Consider the following 16,742-nt stretch of genomic DNA (forward strand, 5'->3'; position numbering starts at 1 on the left):
CAAGTATGTGATTTCATTATGCAATCTTGCTTGGTAAAAAATAATAATAATAATAAATAAGTATTCTTTAATGAAGGTTTTGTCTATCGCTTTAGTAAAATAAGTTTGTTTATTGAACCAGAATAATTTGCTATTTTATGGTAAAATGATTTTTTATTTTTAAACTACAGTAATTTTTAGCAAATTCATAGTGTCAAAATTGGGAAATGACTTTATGTTATTTTATAAGCACAAAAACAATTTCTGTAAAAATTATTTCTATGGATCAATTGTTCTCATTTCTTTAAAATTCCTAATGGAATACTTTTAACAAGTAGGATTAGAACCATGAAAAGCTGAAGATTTTAAAATCAGTTATGTTCAACCCACTGCACTGAATCAAAAAATGGAAAGCAAAATTCTAAACAGGATAAAATTATACACTGAACTTATGTTAACTAAAGAAGTTCAAAGTGGCAATTTTTGAACTTCTTTAGTTAATAGACCTTACAGGCTTCCAACTGCATGACAGTTAAGTACCCTTCAAGAAATCATAGTATCACTTCATAAAACATAGTGGTGTTCCAACCCCCTTTTTTTTATGCAGGACTTCCTAGAGAGATGAATGCTACTGGGGAAAAGAATGCATTAATAGTTCCTTTTTTATTTTCTAAATATAAGCCTAGCATCTCTGCTTCAGTTCTCTTTTTTTCAGCTATAGGAACTGCCAATGGACTCCTAGGGCAAGTTAAATCTTCAAGTGGCAAGTGGACATCCCCCGAGGGTTGTTGGGCTGCCAGAGGGATGTCTGATTGCCAGCTTAGGCCCAATCCCCCGGGGACCAGGCCTAAGCCAGCAAGTCGGTACCCCCCGAGGGGTCCCAGACTGCGAGAGGGCACAGGCTGGGCTGAGGGACTCCCCCTCTGCCCCCCGAGTGCACAAACTTTTGTGCACCGGGCCTCTAGTATATATATATGTAAAAGCCCAGCAACCAAATGGCAGAACGACCAGAATGACTGGTCAACCAGTCGCTATGGTGCTCACTGACCACCAGGGGGCAGTCACTCAATGCAGGAACTGCCCCTTGGTGGTCAATGCACTCCCACAGTGGGAGTGCCGCTTGGCTGACCGGGATGAGTGGCGCTCCCACAGCGGGCTGATCCCTGCAGGCCACACCCCTCATCAGTGCACAAATCTGTGCACCAGGCCTCTAGTCTTATAATAAAACCTTTCAATTATAAAGAGTTTTAAATAATCATCTGTATTTTGTGACTTTGAGGAGAGAGATCCATGAGACTGTGGACTATCTTTGATCTCCTGATGCCTATTCTATACTGTTTCAGTATCTCTGTTTATTTTGTACACACCAATTATTACATTCTGCTGGGCTACTCTTAGTGACTCAAATGTTAATATTAATACATAACAAAAAATCATACTTTAGGAAAGAGGGTCTGTTACTAAAGAGATCACATCACAGCACACCACTGCTCTGGAGTATAAGGCACCATCACCATCAGGCACTGCTATTTTTAAGTGGGACATGCGTTCCAACTAAAACATTCTTACCTGTAATTTTAAGTGTTTCTCTCTGTAATGCTCTGGTGATAGGTATTCTCTGGTACCAATGTCCAACACCTTCAACTTCCCAAAGGAGTTCATGGTCTCCTGGATACTTTTCAAAGTATTGCTTGCAAGCTGAAAAACACATTTAGAATTTTCTAGAAATCCAAAATATCAATTATTTTAGAAAACAGAAAGATAGAAAGCTGCCAACTCACTTAATGGGCTAGCATAACTTTTTGATATCAAAACACCAAAGCAACTCAAGAAAATTATACAGTCATCTCATTTACATAAAAATTCTAAGTGAAATTCCATATTAAGGTTTTAATGTGATCAAGCAATAAAAATCCAAGTAAAAGATGTGTTTAACCTTTAAAAAGAAAATTATTAAATTTTGTTGAGGGACATAAAAGAACTAAATAAAAGGATTGTTAGATCTAATAGTGTAAAAACATCAATTCTCTCCAAATTATTTTGTAAACTTGATGCAATCCTAAACAAAATCCCAACAGTTTCTTTTGAATGGAACTTTACAAAACTTGGCCCTAAATTCAAAATGACAGAACAAAGAGTGAAGTACTGAGGAGTTCTTCCTATAGTCGATGTACTTCCATTCCTCCCCAAAGTTAGTAAAGCAGTAATCTATGTTCAAATTATCAAAGGGGATACAGGATTCATTCCATTCACATGTATGCGTCTAGAGAAAAACTGTAATTCAAAATGGAGACGCAACATTTGGTTCTTGTTTTCTAGATTTTTAATATTAAAAAGAGAGAGGAAACCTAGAAAATATATTTTTAGTGAAAATAAACATCGGATGGAAATTATATTTTATTGAAGTTTTCAAATAAATTACTTTCCAGGATTAAATCTTACTACATTAAGAAAAAACAGTTGTTTGGCCTTTATACAAATGCAAATATAAATTTACAAATATAAATATGAATAGTTTTTAAAACATCACCACATTGAATAGCCATACAATGGAATACTAAACAGCACTGAAAATGAATAGAGCTATGTAAATCCACATTAATGAATCCAATAAACATAAAGATGAGTAAAGAAAGCAAACTAAAGAAGAATTCATACAGTGCCTTTCATTTATATAAAGTTTTAAAATATTAAAAATAATATGACATATTATTGGAGGATGTACATATATATCTTAAAAGTCTAAGAAATGCATGAAGAAAAATGCCAAATTAAGGATAATGCTTATTTCAGGGAAGGGAGTAAGCTATTTAGGTAGGAGTGCAACTGTGTTGGCAAAGCATCCATTTCTCATAGAAGGTACATGCTAGTGGTACATAAGTATTTACCTTACTTTGTATACTTTCGTATATGTCTGAGGTTTCCTTCTTTCTTTCTTTCTTTTTTAATTTAAAAGCTACCACAGACAAATAACGCCCCCAAAAGTGGTCAAATAATATAAATAGACATTTCTCCAAAGACGACATACAAATGGCCAATAAGCACATGAAAAGATGTTCAACATCAAATGCAATCCAAAACTATTAGAGGCCACTTTGCACCCACTCAGATGACTATTACAAAAAAGGCAGATAAGCCCTAGCAGCTAGTGTTTTAGTGTTTACTAGGTAATGGAGAAATGGGGGAATAGACGGTGCCTGGGTTTGTTTACTGGTCAAGGGCACATGCCTGGGGTGGAGGTTCAATCCTCAGCCCCCATCAGGGCGCATGCAGGAAGCGACCAATCTATGTGTCTCTCTCTCATCAATGTTTCTCCTCTCTCTCTCTCTCTCTTCCCCCTTCCCACCCTCCCTTCCACTCTCTCTAAAATTCAATGGAAAAAATATCCTTGGGTGAGGATTAACATTTTAAAAAGGTGAATTTTATGGTATATAAGTTAAAGCTCTACCTGACCAGTGTGGCTTAGTGGTTGAGCCTTGACCTATGAACCAGGAAGTCATGGTTCCATTCCTGGTGAGGGCACATGCCCGGGTTGTGGGCTGAATCCCCAGTAGGGGGTGTGCAGGAGGCAGCTGATCAATGATTCTCTCTCATCATTGATGTTTCTCTCTCTCCCCCTCCCCCTTCCTCTCAGAAATCAATAAAAAAATATTTAAAACAAACAAAAACAAAACAGTTTTTAAAAAATTAAAGTTCATATCTTTTAAAAAGCTACCATACCCCCTAATATATATATAGTGAGATAAGGACACATTTGCAAAATTAAGCCCTAGGGCAGTGATGGCGAACCTATTACACGCATGTCAGAGGTGTCACGCGAACTCATTTTTTTGGTTGATTTTTCTTTGTTAAATGGCATTTAAATATATAAAATAAGTATCAAAAATATAAATCTTTGTTTTACTATGGTTGCAAATGTCAAAAAAATTCTTTATGTGACACGGCACCAGAATTAAGTTAGGGTTTTTCAAAATGTTGACACGCCAAGCTCAAAAGGTTCGCCATCACTGGCCAAGGGTATCAAATAATCAAAATTTATTTAAAATTGTTATATGCACATTTACAATATTCTGCAGAAACTAGTCAGAGACAAGTTTAACATTTTTCACTTATTCCATTTACCTGTGTACATTATAGAGGACAGTGGATACCGCAAGCCAAGTGCATCTTCTGTAAAGGAATCAACGAAGTCCTCCAGCATATGAAGCCCAAAATCTTTGCCTCGATAGTTCTTTCTTATAAACATTGTATCAAGAACTGGCAGTTGGTAGCTTTGCGTAAGAAATGAGGCACATATGCTTCCTGCAATCATAAGAACAGAAAGCCAACCATTTTTCACACTGAAAGACCTATATGTATATACTTTTAGAAAACATGAGTTAACAATCTTTCTAAAAATGGTTTTTCAGTGGCTATAAACGGAGTGCTATCCCAAAAAGTTCCCTCTATCCCTTTTACGGCCAATCCATCCCTCCCAGGTCTCTGTTTGATTTCTGCCACTACAAATTTGCTTTTACTTTTCTAGAATAACATAAATGGAATCATACAGTATGTTTTCTTCGTGTCTGATTTCTTTCCCCCAACACAATGATTTTGAAATCGAGTACATGCTATGTCTATCAGCACTTAATAGTATCCATGATATGGGTTAACTGAAATCCATTTATTTACTATATTTAAAATTTATTTTTGTTGTTGAGGTTATTACAGATGCCCCCCATTTCCTCTCCCTTTGCTCACCTTGGCCTGGCTCCTGCCATTTGAGTTATAATTTGGGGGGCTATAAATAAAGCTGTTTTAATAATCTCTTTTTAAAAACTTTTAAAGGGAGTGCTATAATAACACTAACAAAAAGTAAACTCACAGGGTGATCTGATCAAAAATTCCAAACTGGGCAGGTCGTGGTAGTCACACCCCAGGCATATAACTTCTCTAGTGAGAGGTCTATCTTTGCCTTAAACAAGCTCTGTCCATCGTTTTTGAGCATCTATATTAACATACCTTTGAAATGCTCATTTTCAGAACCCTTAGAAGCCTCGCTACCCTCAAAAGAACACAGTCTTAACTAGCCTATAGCTCAATCCCCAACTTGCTTTTCATGTAATCTTCCTGACATTCCCTCCTTAATCCAAATGCATGAAAGAAGCTGAAAACTATCATTCTGGGAAGCATTATTTTTTGTTGAGATCTTGCTTCCCAGCACTGTCATCAGTTTGGAAAATAATGCAATAATTAGTAAATTATAATACAAGAATAAACTGTTTCATGTACTCACAACTGTAAGCCTACTTTGGCTCCACCTGTACATATTCATTTCTAAAAACCATGCTTTCTCTTCCTTGCCTACACCTTAAATAGTTATACTTTGTATAAGGGTTATACAAAGGCAATCAAATAAAGGGCAGAAAAACTTCACGTTACCAGAGATCGTCAGACACGTCAATAGCTGTAGACAATAGCACAATTACCTAGTACAGCAAAACCACAACTGCTGCCTTAGGTGAAGTCTTCATTACGTTAAATTTATTGCACATGGTCATTAAATATTTATATTCCTCTAAGTTTCCTCTTTGACCACCTTTCTTTCTATATGCTCTCTCTGGATAATTTCACCTACTCCCAAAGGCTTCTACCATTTATCCAAATATTGATGTCCACTAACCTTTAGTTTCTGTAATTCCTGAGATTTACTCCAATGGAAGACCTCATGTAAATGTACCAGTAAATAGTACAGAAACCACATGGTCATTTCAATAAGTGGAGAAAAAGTATTTGATAAAATCCAATGCCTTTCATGATAAAAATACGCAAAATCCTCAACCTGATAAAGAGATTTATGAAAAACCCACAGCTAACAACACACCTAATGGTGAAAAACTGGATGTTTCCCCTATTAAGATTAGGAACAAGACAAAAATGTTCACTCTCACTGCTTTTATTCAACATTGTACTAGAGGTTGGGTAATTAGTCAAGAAAATAAAATAAAAGGCACCAGGTTGGAAAGAAAAAAGTAAAATTTTTTTGCAGATGCCACAACCTTATATATAGAAAACCTTAAGGAATCCACTAAAAATTCATTAAAACCGACATATAAGTTTAGTAAGGCTGCAGGATCAACATACAAAAATTAACTGTATTTCTATATACCAACAATGAACATTTTGAAAATGAAATTAAGATAACAATTCCTGCCCACTGGTGTAGCTTAGTGGTTGAGTATTCACCCATGACCAGGAAGTAACAGTTATTCCAGGTCAGGGCACATGCCATGGTTGAGGGCTTGATCTCCAGTGGGGAGCATGCAGGAGGCAACCGATCAATGATTCGCTTTCATCATTGATGTTTCTATCCCTCTCTCCCATCTCTCTGACATCACTAAAAACATACTTAAAAAAAAAAGATAATTCCATTTACAATAGCATCAACAATAAAATTCTTACGAGTAAATTTAACATAAGAAGTGCAAAACTTGTAAACTTTGAAGTATAGACATTGTTAAAAGAAATTAATGAGCACCTAAATAAATGGCAAAAACATCTCAAGTTCATGAATCAGAATACATAACACTGTTAAGATGTCAATACTCCCCAAACTGACGTACAGACTCAAAGTCCCAGCTGGATTTTTTTCCTGAAACTGAGAAGGTGATCCTAAAATTGATATGGAAATGCAAAGTACCACCACAGGAACTCAGGTTCCTTCTACCTGTGGCTTCCCCATCCCCTAGGTCCTCAGAATCCTTTACATTCAGCAGACAAATTATGAAAAGGAATGCACCTTAACCACTTTGACCTGATGTCATAAATATCATTTCCTTAATTACTTTGGGGAGAACTAATCACACAGACCCACCCAACTGTGCAAGTGACTAGAAAATATAATCTCTGACTGGGCAGCTGCTGACCAATGACTAGAATATAGAAGAGGAAGCACAACTATTTGGTTAGCTAGCAGCCTCCACTAACTTTCCTCTTCTTTTTATCTCCCAACAGACTAGCACTTCCTTTTGAACTTTAGTGTATGTGCTGCAGAAGTGAACACACCTCCTTTTTAACCTTTAGGAAATCAATGATCACGTCTGAGCAGGTAGTCCCTTTTGCTGGCAGACTCCCTCCACAGTTATGTTTATTTGGTTACCTCAGGCTGACTTCAGTAACATACGTACATCCCCATGCCAATATTCACAAACACACATACTCACTTGATACGGTTTTGATAGATCTCATCCTTATTTTAAAAATGTGTTGACTTCTGTGGCCCACATAAACATCCACACCTCCCCCATGTGACCCGACTTACATTTCTAACTGTGTACTATCCCTACTTATGTGTTCCACAGGCACAATGAAGTTCACATGTCAAACTGAACTCAAGTATTACCAAATCCACGCTTCGGTATTCCCAATCTTGGTTCACAGTTTGCCACCTAAGCGGCTAAGCCCAAACCCTCAAGATTCATCACTGGTTACTCTTCTATCCCTTCCCACACAGGCAATGGAGTCACCGCACAAAAAGCTCCCTCAAATCGGTTTCCTTCTCTATCACTACTGCCACTTTCCTGCTAGAAGTACTTCTTTCAGCTGGAGTACTAAGCAGCTCTTTTAATTGACTTCAGAATACAATACACATATGCCAAAGATCACACAACAAACTAGTGTATAAAACTATTTTTTAATAATCTGACATCTATCTAATCCAAAAAATAAATAAGTCCCTCACAGCGATCTCTTACTTCAAGCAAAAAAAGAATTTATATAGTTTCTTAAATTTCACTGTACTGTAATAAGATTTAACCTCATGAACAAAGCCTTCTTTTTTATTCCAAGGCTATTTTTATATCCCAACTATTATCCCCATATACTGATTTGCTATTTAATTAAAAAATCGTAAGTAATAGCATAAGGCTTTCACCCAACTAGACCTGTATTTAATAAAGATGTTATCACTTTGCTGGTACAGTTCTTTTTCCTGATATGTAAAAAATATTTCTATCACAAGGTGTTTTAGTATATGTTATGGGACGTTTTTCCAAAATATTTTATGTTTGGGTTTTCTTTGTAGAAAAAAAAAAGTTGCCCTAACCGATCTGGCTCAGTGGATAGAGCATCGGCCTGCAGACTGAAGGGTCCCGGGTTCGATTCCGGTCAAGGGCATGTGCCTTGGTTGCGGGCACATCCCCAGTAGGGAGTGTGCAGGAGGCAGCTGATTGATGTTTCTCTCTCATCGACGTTTCTAACTCTTTGTCCTTCTCCCTTCCTCTCTGTAAAGAGCCAATAAAATATATTTTTAAAAAAGTGTTGTCTTAGTGTTATCATTGGCATCATTCTTTTTAGGAAAGAAAATTGAAGAATTAGACAATATATCGAGTTTAAAGAGCATGCGCGTTATATGCTTTCTTAATGTAAACACAAATATTTCCATAACTTTGACCCCCGCATCCATTTGTCTCATTGCTTATTTTTGTCTCCTGAGAATTTCGCTGATATGCCAATAAAGGAATTTAAATGACTCAAAGGCTAGTATAGTATAAGCACAACTAATTCCATTATTATCTGGTGGAGGAGAGCCAGAGTATAAAGCAAGAAAGAACAAAAATTAATAGTCAGGGTGGAAGGCAATTAACAGAGAAGCACCAGAGGATCATGGGTTCAATTCCCAGTCAAGGGCATGTACCTGGGTTGCAGGTTCTACCTCCTTGGTCTCTCTCTCTGTCTCCCCCCTCCCTTCCACTCTCTCTAAAATTCAATGGAGCTCAGCCAGAGTGGCTCAGTGGTTGAGCGTCACTCTATGAACCAAGAGGTCAGGTTTGATTTCCAGTCAGGGCACATATCCGGGTTGTGGGCTTGATCCCCACGGTGGGGCATGCAGGAAGCAGGTAATCAATGGTTCTCTCTCATCACTGATGTTTCTATCTCTCTCCTTTTCCCTTCCTCTCTGAAATCAATAAAAAATAAAATTAAAGTCAATGGAAAAATAATCTTTGGATGAGGAATAACCAAAAGAAAAAAACAACCCCAAAAACTTAACTACCAGAACAAGCAAAAATAAAGGCCAGGTCTCAGAGGAGAGGAGGAACCCCAGATGCACATAAAATGAAGAGGAACACAGTCCTGGCGTCAAATACTGATCAGAAACACTAAAAGGGGAATGCTATGCCCGTTAACTGTGTGTCTTCCATCTAAAGCAAACTCTAAACAAAAAAAGCATAAAGTAATATGTGATCAAACTATCTATGAGCTCATTTCAGATAGGAAAATCCCTGGAGCCAGTGTGAAAAGGAAAAAGCCTCCTATTCCCACAGGAATTATCGCATATAAAATAAAGCATAAAGAAATGAAAGCGCACCTCAGCCATTTTAAAACATTTTAAAAACAACATGATGCCTTTTATGCAATGCAGCAGTAAGCTTCCATTTAACAGACATAATTATTCTGCCCCTATATAATGACATCTTTCTGGAGTTAAATGAATCACTGATTCTATTTCAAATTTATACAAGAATAAAATAGAATATTAAAGGAGAACCACAGTATTTGCTAAATAACAAAACCATTTTAAACTCTAGATCATAATGTTTTATTCTTGAGAAAAAGTGACCTTCCTTTTATTGATGGTATGCATAATCTCATGATAAATATGTATTAACTATGTGATTAAGATAATGGTCATAACTGTTCTTCAAATCAGCAGTGAATTTGATATGATCATTACACTGGATCTGAGTAGATGAGCTAATTTTGGAAGGTTTGAAATGAAAAAATGACAGAAAAATAATATGAGTGTTCTCAGTGAAAGGTCTTTTGGTTAAAGTACAAAACAACACCAACTTTGTTATTTGGTTATTTATTTACATGGAATAAGCAGGTTAGATCTTTCTGGCTCCAGTACAACTAGGGAGCAAATGAACAGGAAAACAGGTAAAACAAGATGAAGTTGCTCTAGTCGCTTAGGAGGAGGGTATATTTGGGTCTTAGGATCAGAAATCCAAACTTTAGAAGATTTCACAATTTCAAAGCTGTTTGGATTCTCTAAATACTGTATACTGACGTACTTTGTTTTTCATGGTAATTAACAAAGCTGCCTTTAGTATGCCAGGCTAAATCAGCAGCACTGAGCAAAAAGGGCTATGCATTTGGTCCACAGGTAAAGAAGAATTAAATATTCCCCCCCAAATACTAAGTAAAATCACCTCAATTTGCACTCGAGATTCACTTAAAAGGGATGTTGATACAGTTGGGGTTTGAAAAGGAGGTTTCCATTATACACAATTTAAATAACTTTTAAAGACTCACCTGTAGGCTTAACTGAATAAAACCCAATGGCCTCTCCTTTCTTCCACAGAATCTTAGCATAATCAGTACTGCTATGACATAGGAATGGGATCTCATTTCTCTCCATTTCCTGTTTTCTATAAATAATTCGATTCAGAACATACAGAACCACTCTCTCCCCAAGAGTTCTCACCTACAAAGAGAGTCAAACACCAGGCACAACAGTTATAATATGCATCAACTGAGAGATGCTGTTTACCTTGCTCCCTGCTTCGTACCGGCATTCGAAGCACTTTGAATGCGTTCAAAATGATCTGTAAAACATTTTATTATCACAAAGGCAAGGCTAATCATTCATACCAATAACCATTTCTACACACATATTATGCGTGAATACTGCCTCTCAGCAGAATTCTAAGACTGGCAAAATGAGTTTCCAGTGCACCAATGCCCAGCATCTCCTAGTTGGCAGTGTTTTCTTTCTGCTTCCAGCTGCCCATACCAGGGGTCTCAGCCACCCTAATTGCTGCCTCCACCACGTCTACTGCTTCAACCCCTTTCACCCCATTTCAGCTTCCACATTAAAAACAATAATGGGGGGGAGAGGGGAGAAGGCTTCATGTTATCCCCTGAAGATTTTAAGACCAATTACCTCATTTGATGAGCAAAGACATAATAATGCTCCTGGGAAAAGAATTTGTCTCACCCTTTCCAGGTAAAATGTTCATTTAACAGTTGTGTTTTTGTTGTCTAACTATAAGGAATACCCCCCTGCCCCTTCGGCCACATACACAGATATACAGACCAGATGAGGGATGATAGTGGCATCACGGAAGTCTAGTGAAAACATACTTGGGGTAACCACAGAATGGAAACTGAGCCTCACTTCTTACAGGCAGGGCTACATGGTCACCAGGACCCCCCTTACCAACTTTCTGGCATTAAACAGTGGGGTTTTCCCATCAGACACCTTTCACTGCTAAAAACAAGAATTCTATCCATAAAGACTCCTTAAAGAAAAACAAGAGTGCCTTCTAATTAAATAAGTGGAGAGAGAAAACAATAACATACACTCTACTCTCAAAAACACCCCTAGTGGGAGATCTCCAATGCATGACATGACAAAGCTTGTTAGCTTGCAAAGTAGGGAAGCTTTTTTCGGCCACAGGCCATTTGGATATTTGTAACATCATTCAAGGGCCATACAAAGTTATCAACTTAAATATCAACCTGCTATATTTGGTCAAACATTTAATTAACTCACTCCCAATGCCTTGGCAGGGCCAGACCACATGATTTCACAGGCCTTTAAGGCAATCTTTTACTAGCTTGAACAGCTCTGATCAGCATAAAATTCTTCCTTAGACTGAGCTAAAATTTATTTCCCAAAGGTATTCTGGAGCCACACAGCCTACAAATATCTGAAGACAACCGTAAGATTCCCCTACATTCCATACCGACTCTAAACAACTGAAGGAAAAGACTAATGCAACTTTGGGTGCTTTTGCCATTCCTGTCCTCCTCCTTGAAGTTGCTCCAACCACCTAATATCTGTCTTCATGATGGGCATGCAGATACTACAGATATAAACATTAAAGATATTGCTAGGACAGTGGGGCTTTTCTGCATAAACTTAAGATTTTTAAATTAGCTTTCTTGCCTGCCTTCATTTGCTTCTAATTAACACCCGCTCTTTCCTATGTGCTGCTGTTTCAGTTTGGGCCTCATGGTATACATGGTGCGGTTAAATTTTTGAACCTATGGGTACTACTCTACACTTATCCCTATTAATTTTCATCATGTTAGATCTTTCCCTTTTTTCTTAATTCTGCCTTTCACAGATTGGTTCTCTAATTCAGCACTGTGGCATGCAGAATGGACATGCATGCCATCTATGTCTTCCTCTAAGTATTTATGAAACTTGGTGATTAGGACAGAAAAAACAACAACAAAAAACAAAGTTTTGTGGTATGCTGCTGAGAACCCCCCAAAATGGCCCTATTGATAAGCAAGTTTCCTTCCTGGTCAGTGTCTCCGAGAGACAGAGAACCTAAGCAACCTCACACAGAGAAGAACTAGCTGTATCTCTACCTAACAAGGAAATCAGAAGCTGAAGTTGATATGGGTCACTACAGTGCAACTAACCCATAAGCATTCAATCTTCCTCACCCAATTCTCACATACCTTTAGCACAGTGAAACTCTAAGGGTTTAATAAAACCTGGTTACAATAAAATGGGGAAGAGCTCAATAACTTAAAAAAATATCACTGTTTATAGGAAACATAACTGTGAAATGGCCTCAGAAAGAAACTTTTAAAATTACAAGATCGTATTACCTGCTTAAGCCCCTCTCTAGAAGGGACAGACGTTTTTACAATATCATCAACAGCCCACCACTGATCAGCCAGGTAAAGTGCCACAGCTAAAATAGAATAAATGATTAACATTTAAGTTTTAAGTCTTACAGTGTATAACATTACTATTTGGTAAGGTTATTATATAGATACCCTTAGGTATACCCATACTTTTATAATACAATATGGCCCCATTTACACTATTTTTATTTCACTCATTAAACATTTAATAGTAAGCAATTAAGAATTTTCCTAAATTTAAGTTTGAAACACGTTTTCTTTCTTTTTTTCAATTCCTTCATGTAACTACCTTTCAATAAGTTTCTAATTGTTTGGAGAAAAACTCCTCAATTTTAAAGATTAAGCAAAAAAGAGACCTGTGAGTGAGTCCTCAGGTGAAAAAAGAGCAAGAATTTTCTGGGTCTGATCTCCACCATAAAGAGGTACAAAGCCTACATTTGACAGGCTAATAGGAATCTGAAATGACAATTGATTAAACATTAGTGAAGAGTCTGTGAAGAAAATATCGCACAAAAACACCATGATTCTACCAAAATATTAACTTTCTACATTAATGTTAATTATATACCTTCATTTCATATACAATATTTCTAGTCTCAAAAAAAAAAAGTAGCCCTAGCTCAGTGATGGCGAACCTATAACACGCGTGTCAGAGGTGACATGCGAACTCATTTTTTTGGCTGATTTTTTTTGTTAAATGGCATTTGAATACATAAAGTAAATATCAAAAATATAAGTCTTTGTTTTACTATGGTTGCAAATATCAAAAAATTTCTATATGTGACATGGCACCAGAGTGAAGTTAGGGTTTTTCAAAATGATGACACACCGAGCTCAAAAGGTTCGCCATCACTGCCCTAGCTGGTTTGGCTCAGTGGATAGAGCATCAGCCTACGGACTGAAGGATCCCGGGTTCGAATCTAGTCAAGGGCACATGACTAGGTTACAGGCTCGATCCCCAGTAGAGGACGAGCAGGAGGCAGCCAATCAATGATTTTCTCTCATTATTGTTTCTATCTCTCTCTCCTTCTCCCTTCCTCCCTAAAACAATAAAAATATATTAAAAAAAAGAAAAAAGAAAATCAAAATTCCCTTTTGTGGGAAGTTTATTATGTTGCGGGGGGGGGGGCAGGAAATGAAAGTTTATTTCAATAAATATTACTGTGTTCTAGCCAAAAAACTAAATAAAAACAAAAGAAAGATATGGTCCATAAAGTCACTAAAAGACAACTATAGTTTACATCTGTTATTTAGACTATTGGAGGGGATGGGATTCTATTTTCTAGTAAAAGACACCAGATAGGTAATTTTTTTTAGAGAGACATACAATACTTTAAATTTTTTCTGCCTTCATTAACCCAATGCTAATTCCTCATTTATAGAACATATTACAATTCAGAGAATTATAAAATATTGGTACTAGAGGAGACTTAAAGAATCCTTTAAATCAACATAATTTTCCAGAAGAAAAATCTGAGGCCTAGATGTTAGAGAATTTGCCTACCATCAAGTTCACAGTGGAATTCTAACAACATATGCAGCTTACCAATTTGAAAGTTTTATTTTAATATTTTAGAAAAGGGGAGGTTTTTGACACAAAAATGTATAATTTAGTGGTTTGCTGATATTTTTATTTTAAAAAATTCTTATATCACAAACTCTAAATCTAAAGAAAATTTGAGATAGCTCAAATTTGGAAACCAGTCTTAGAAAAACTACATAATTTTAAAGGCACAACACAAATATTAAACAATAACCTGTAGAGTTTCTTTTTAAAACCTGGTCATGTTACTATTCTAACCAACCAATATTTATGCATTTTACTGATGTCTTCTCATACAAATTTTAAAAGTTTAGTTAACACTTTAAAATGACAAAAAAATAAAAGGATATTAATTGCATGTATGAACTCAACTGAAAAGACTCATAAAAAGCACTGCAGAACACCTTACCGTTATATTGAGAAGAGAAAAACACTCAGGATTTTCAGGGTCTCCACACCTTAGATCTGACATATAATCTTCAGCAGAATTTTCCAGTTCCTCGTGACTGCAATTATCCAGCATATCCACAGGGAATGCCATCCTCTTTAACAAACAACATGGGACAAAAATGTTTCAGAATATGAAATGCTAGCTTCCTTTTCTCATAGAAAAACTTTATATTGTAATATTTTATTATAAAGAGTTCTTCATTATACCATGTCAGACTACATCTTGGCCTGCTGATTTAACAATGTACATCAAAAGAAAACTTTTAAACATTATTCATCTGAATTAAAAATAAAATAAGAATTAATAGTAATTCTTTTTTTAAAAAAAATATTTTATTGACTTTTTACAGAGAAGAAGGGAGAGGGAATAGAGAGTTAGAAACATCGATGAGAGAGAAACATCGATCAGCTGCCTCCTGCACACTGCCCACCGGGAATGTGCCCGCAACCAAGGTACATGCCCTTGACTGGAATGGAACCTGGGACCCTTCAGTCCGCAGGCTGATGCTCTATCCACTGAGCCAAACCAGTTAGGGCAATAGTAATTCTTTAAATGATATAAACGTATTTATACAGGCATAGGATATACATATTTGCATATACGTACACTCACATAAATATATCCTCATACACCTGCCAACATTATAAGTCACTATAAAAGGACAAAAGGGAACTTTTTGGAATAGAAATGTTCTATAACTGTATCGTAGTGATGGATGCTCCACCATATAAATTTACTAAAAAATAAATAAATTAATCACTGAATTATACAATAGCAATAGGTAAATGTCGCAATATGTAAATTCTACCTCTCATACATAGAGCTGTTAAAAAAAAAAAAAAAGCCAGCACTTTAGTGAGGAAACACTAAACACTTTACCACTAAAGTCAGGAAAAATGACTCTACCCTGTATAACATTATATAGGTACTTGGCCTAGAGGCATAACAACTGGGTATGGGTGTATGTGGAAGGAACTATCTCTACCTCAATTTGCAAATAATATATTTAATTGAAAAACACAAAAGAATCAATGGAAAAACTATTCCAAACAGTAAGAAAATATACTAAAACAGGATATAGTTACACACAGAAATTAAGCCCTCATATATACAATAATAACTAGTGAGAAGAAATCAGGAATGGAAAAAATGAAGTAAAAATAGGTAAAAGACCCCATTTACAGTGGATAGAGCATCAGCCTGGGGACCAAAGGGTCCAAGGTTCAATTCTGGTCAAGGTCATGTACCTCTTTTGCAGGCTCCTCCCCGGCCGGGCCCTGGTCAGGGCTCACACAGGAGGCAACCAATCTATGTGTTTCTCTCACATCAATGTTTCTCTGTCTTTCCCTCTCCCTTCCACTCTCTAAAAATCAATGGAAAAATGTCCTTGGGTGAGGATTAAAAAAAAAAAGTAAGCTAAGCAGAAATATGCATCTTGATGAGATACAAAAAGAAAAATCAAACCGAAATCTAATGAAGCCATCAATCATGTGAAATCACATCTTAAATATACAGCCAGTCAAATTTAGAATAACCGTTTCTTCAATACATATACAGCATGGAGTTTAAAGAGTGGGAACTATTGTAAATTAAAAGACACTTAAGAGACATACTGATCAGATGCACTGTAGAGAGGATTCTGATTTGGGTACTCTTGAAAATTTCCATGACAAAAAGTTAAATAAAAAATAAACATATGCTCTATATCAAAGTCTGAGCTACATAGGTCTTAAAGGAGAAATAAAGTAAAATAGATTAACTTGTTATAAAAATTCCCTATTTCATGGCTACAAACAAGTACCTTTCAATAATAACCTTAAACGTAAACGGACTAAATGCTCCAAACAAAAGACATCAAGTGGCTGAATGGATAAAAAAACATGACCCATATATCTGCTGTCTACAAGAAACCCACCTCATTAGAAAGGACTCACACAGACTGAAAGTGAAAGGATGGAAAAATATCTTTCAGGCAAATGGAAAGGAAAAGAAAGCTGGGGTAGCAATACTTATATCGGACAAAATAGACCTCAAAGTGAAGGCCATAACAAGAGATAGGGAAGGCCACTTCATAATACTAAAGGGATCAATACAACAAGAAGATATAACCCTGGTAAACAT

The 16,742-nt window shown here is 36.4% G+C and overlaps 1 protein-coding gene across 2 annotated transcripts in view; it reads right to left on the bottom strand.

The window, feature by feature from the left end:
- The window catches only part of FAM169A (family with sequence similarity 169 member A), a 61,736-nt gene that overhangs the window by 22,680 nt on the left and 22,314 nt on the right, over positions 1-16,742 (bottom strand). Inside the window, exons 1-7 of one of the 2 annotated variants that reach the window (XM_015571645.1) lie at positions 16,235-16,376; positions 14,580-14,714; positions 12,984-13,083; positions 12,589-12,674; positions 10,273-10,444; positions 4,102-4,281; positions 1,549-1,677 (exon numbers count right to left, since the gene is read on the bottom strand). In XM_015571645.1, coding sequence (XP_015427131.1) covers positions 1,549-1,677; positions 4,102-4,281; positions 10,273-10,444; positions 12,589-12,674; positions 12,984-13,083; positions 14,580-14,711 — 799 coding nt within the window. In that variant the 5' untranslated portion in view covers positions 14,712-14,714; positions 16,235-16,376. Of the gene's footprint in view, positions 1-1,548; positions 1,678-4,101; positions 4,282-10,272; positions 10,445-12,588; positions 12,675-12,983; positions 13,084-14,579; positions 14,715-16,234; positions 16,377-16,742 lie in introns of those variants that run through there. The other variant, XM_006775442.2, reaches the window with a different exon arrangement.

This window comes from Myotis davidii, unplaced genomic scaffold (assembly GCF_000327345.1).
Source record: "Myotis davidii unplaced genomic scaffold, ASM32734v1 scaffold44, whole genome shotgun sequence".
In the NCBI taxonomy this organism is placed as follows: domain Eukaryota; kingdom Metazoa; phylum Chordata; class Mammalia; order Chiroptera; family Vespertilionidae; genus Myotis; species Myotis davidii.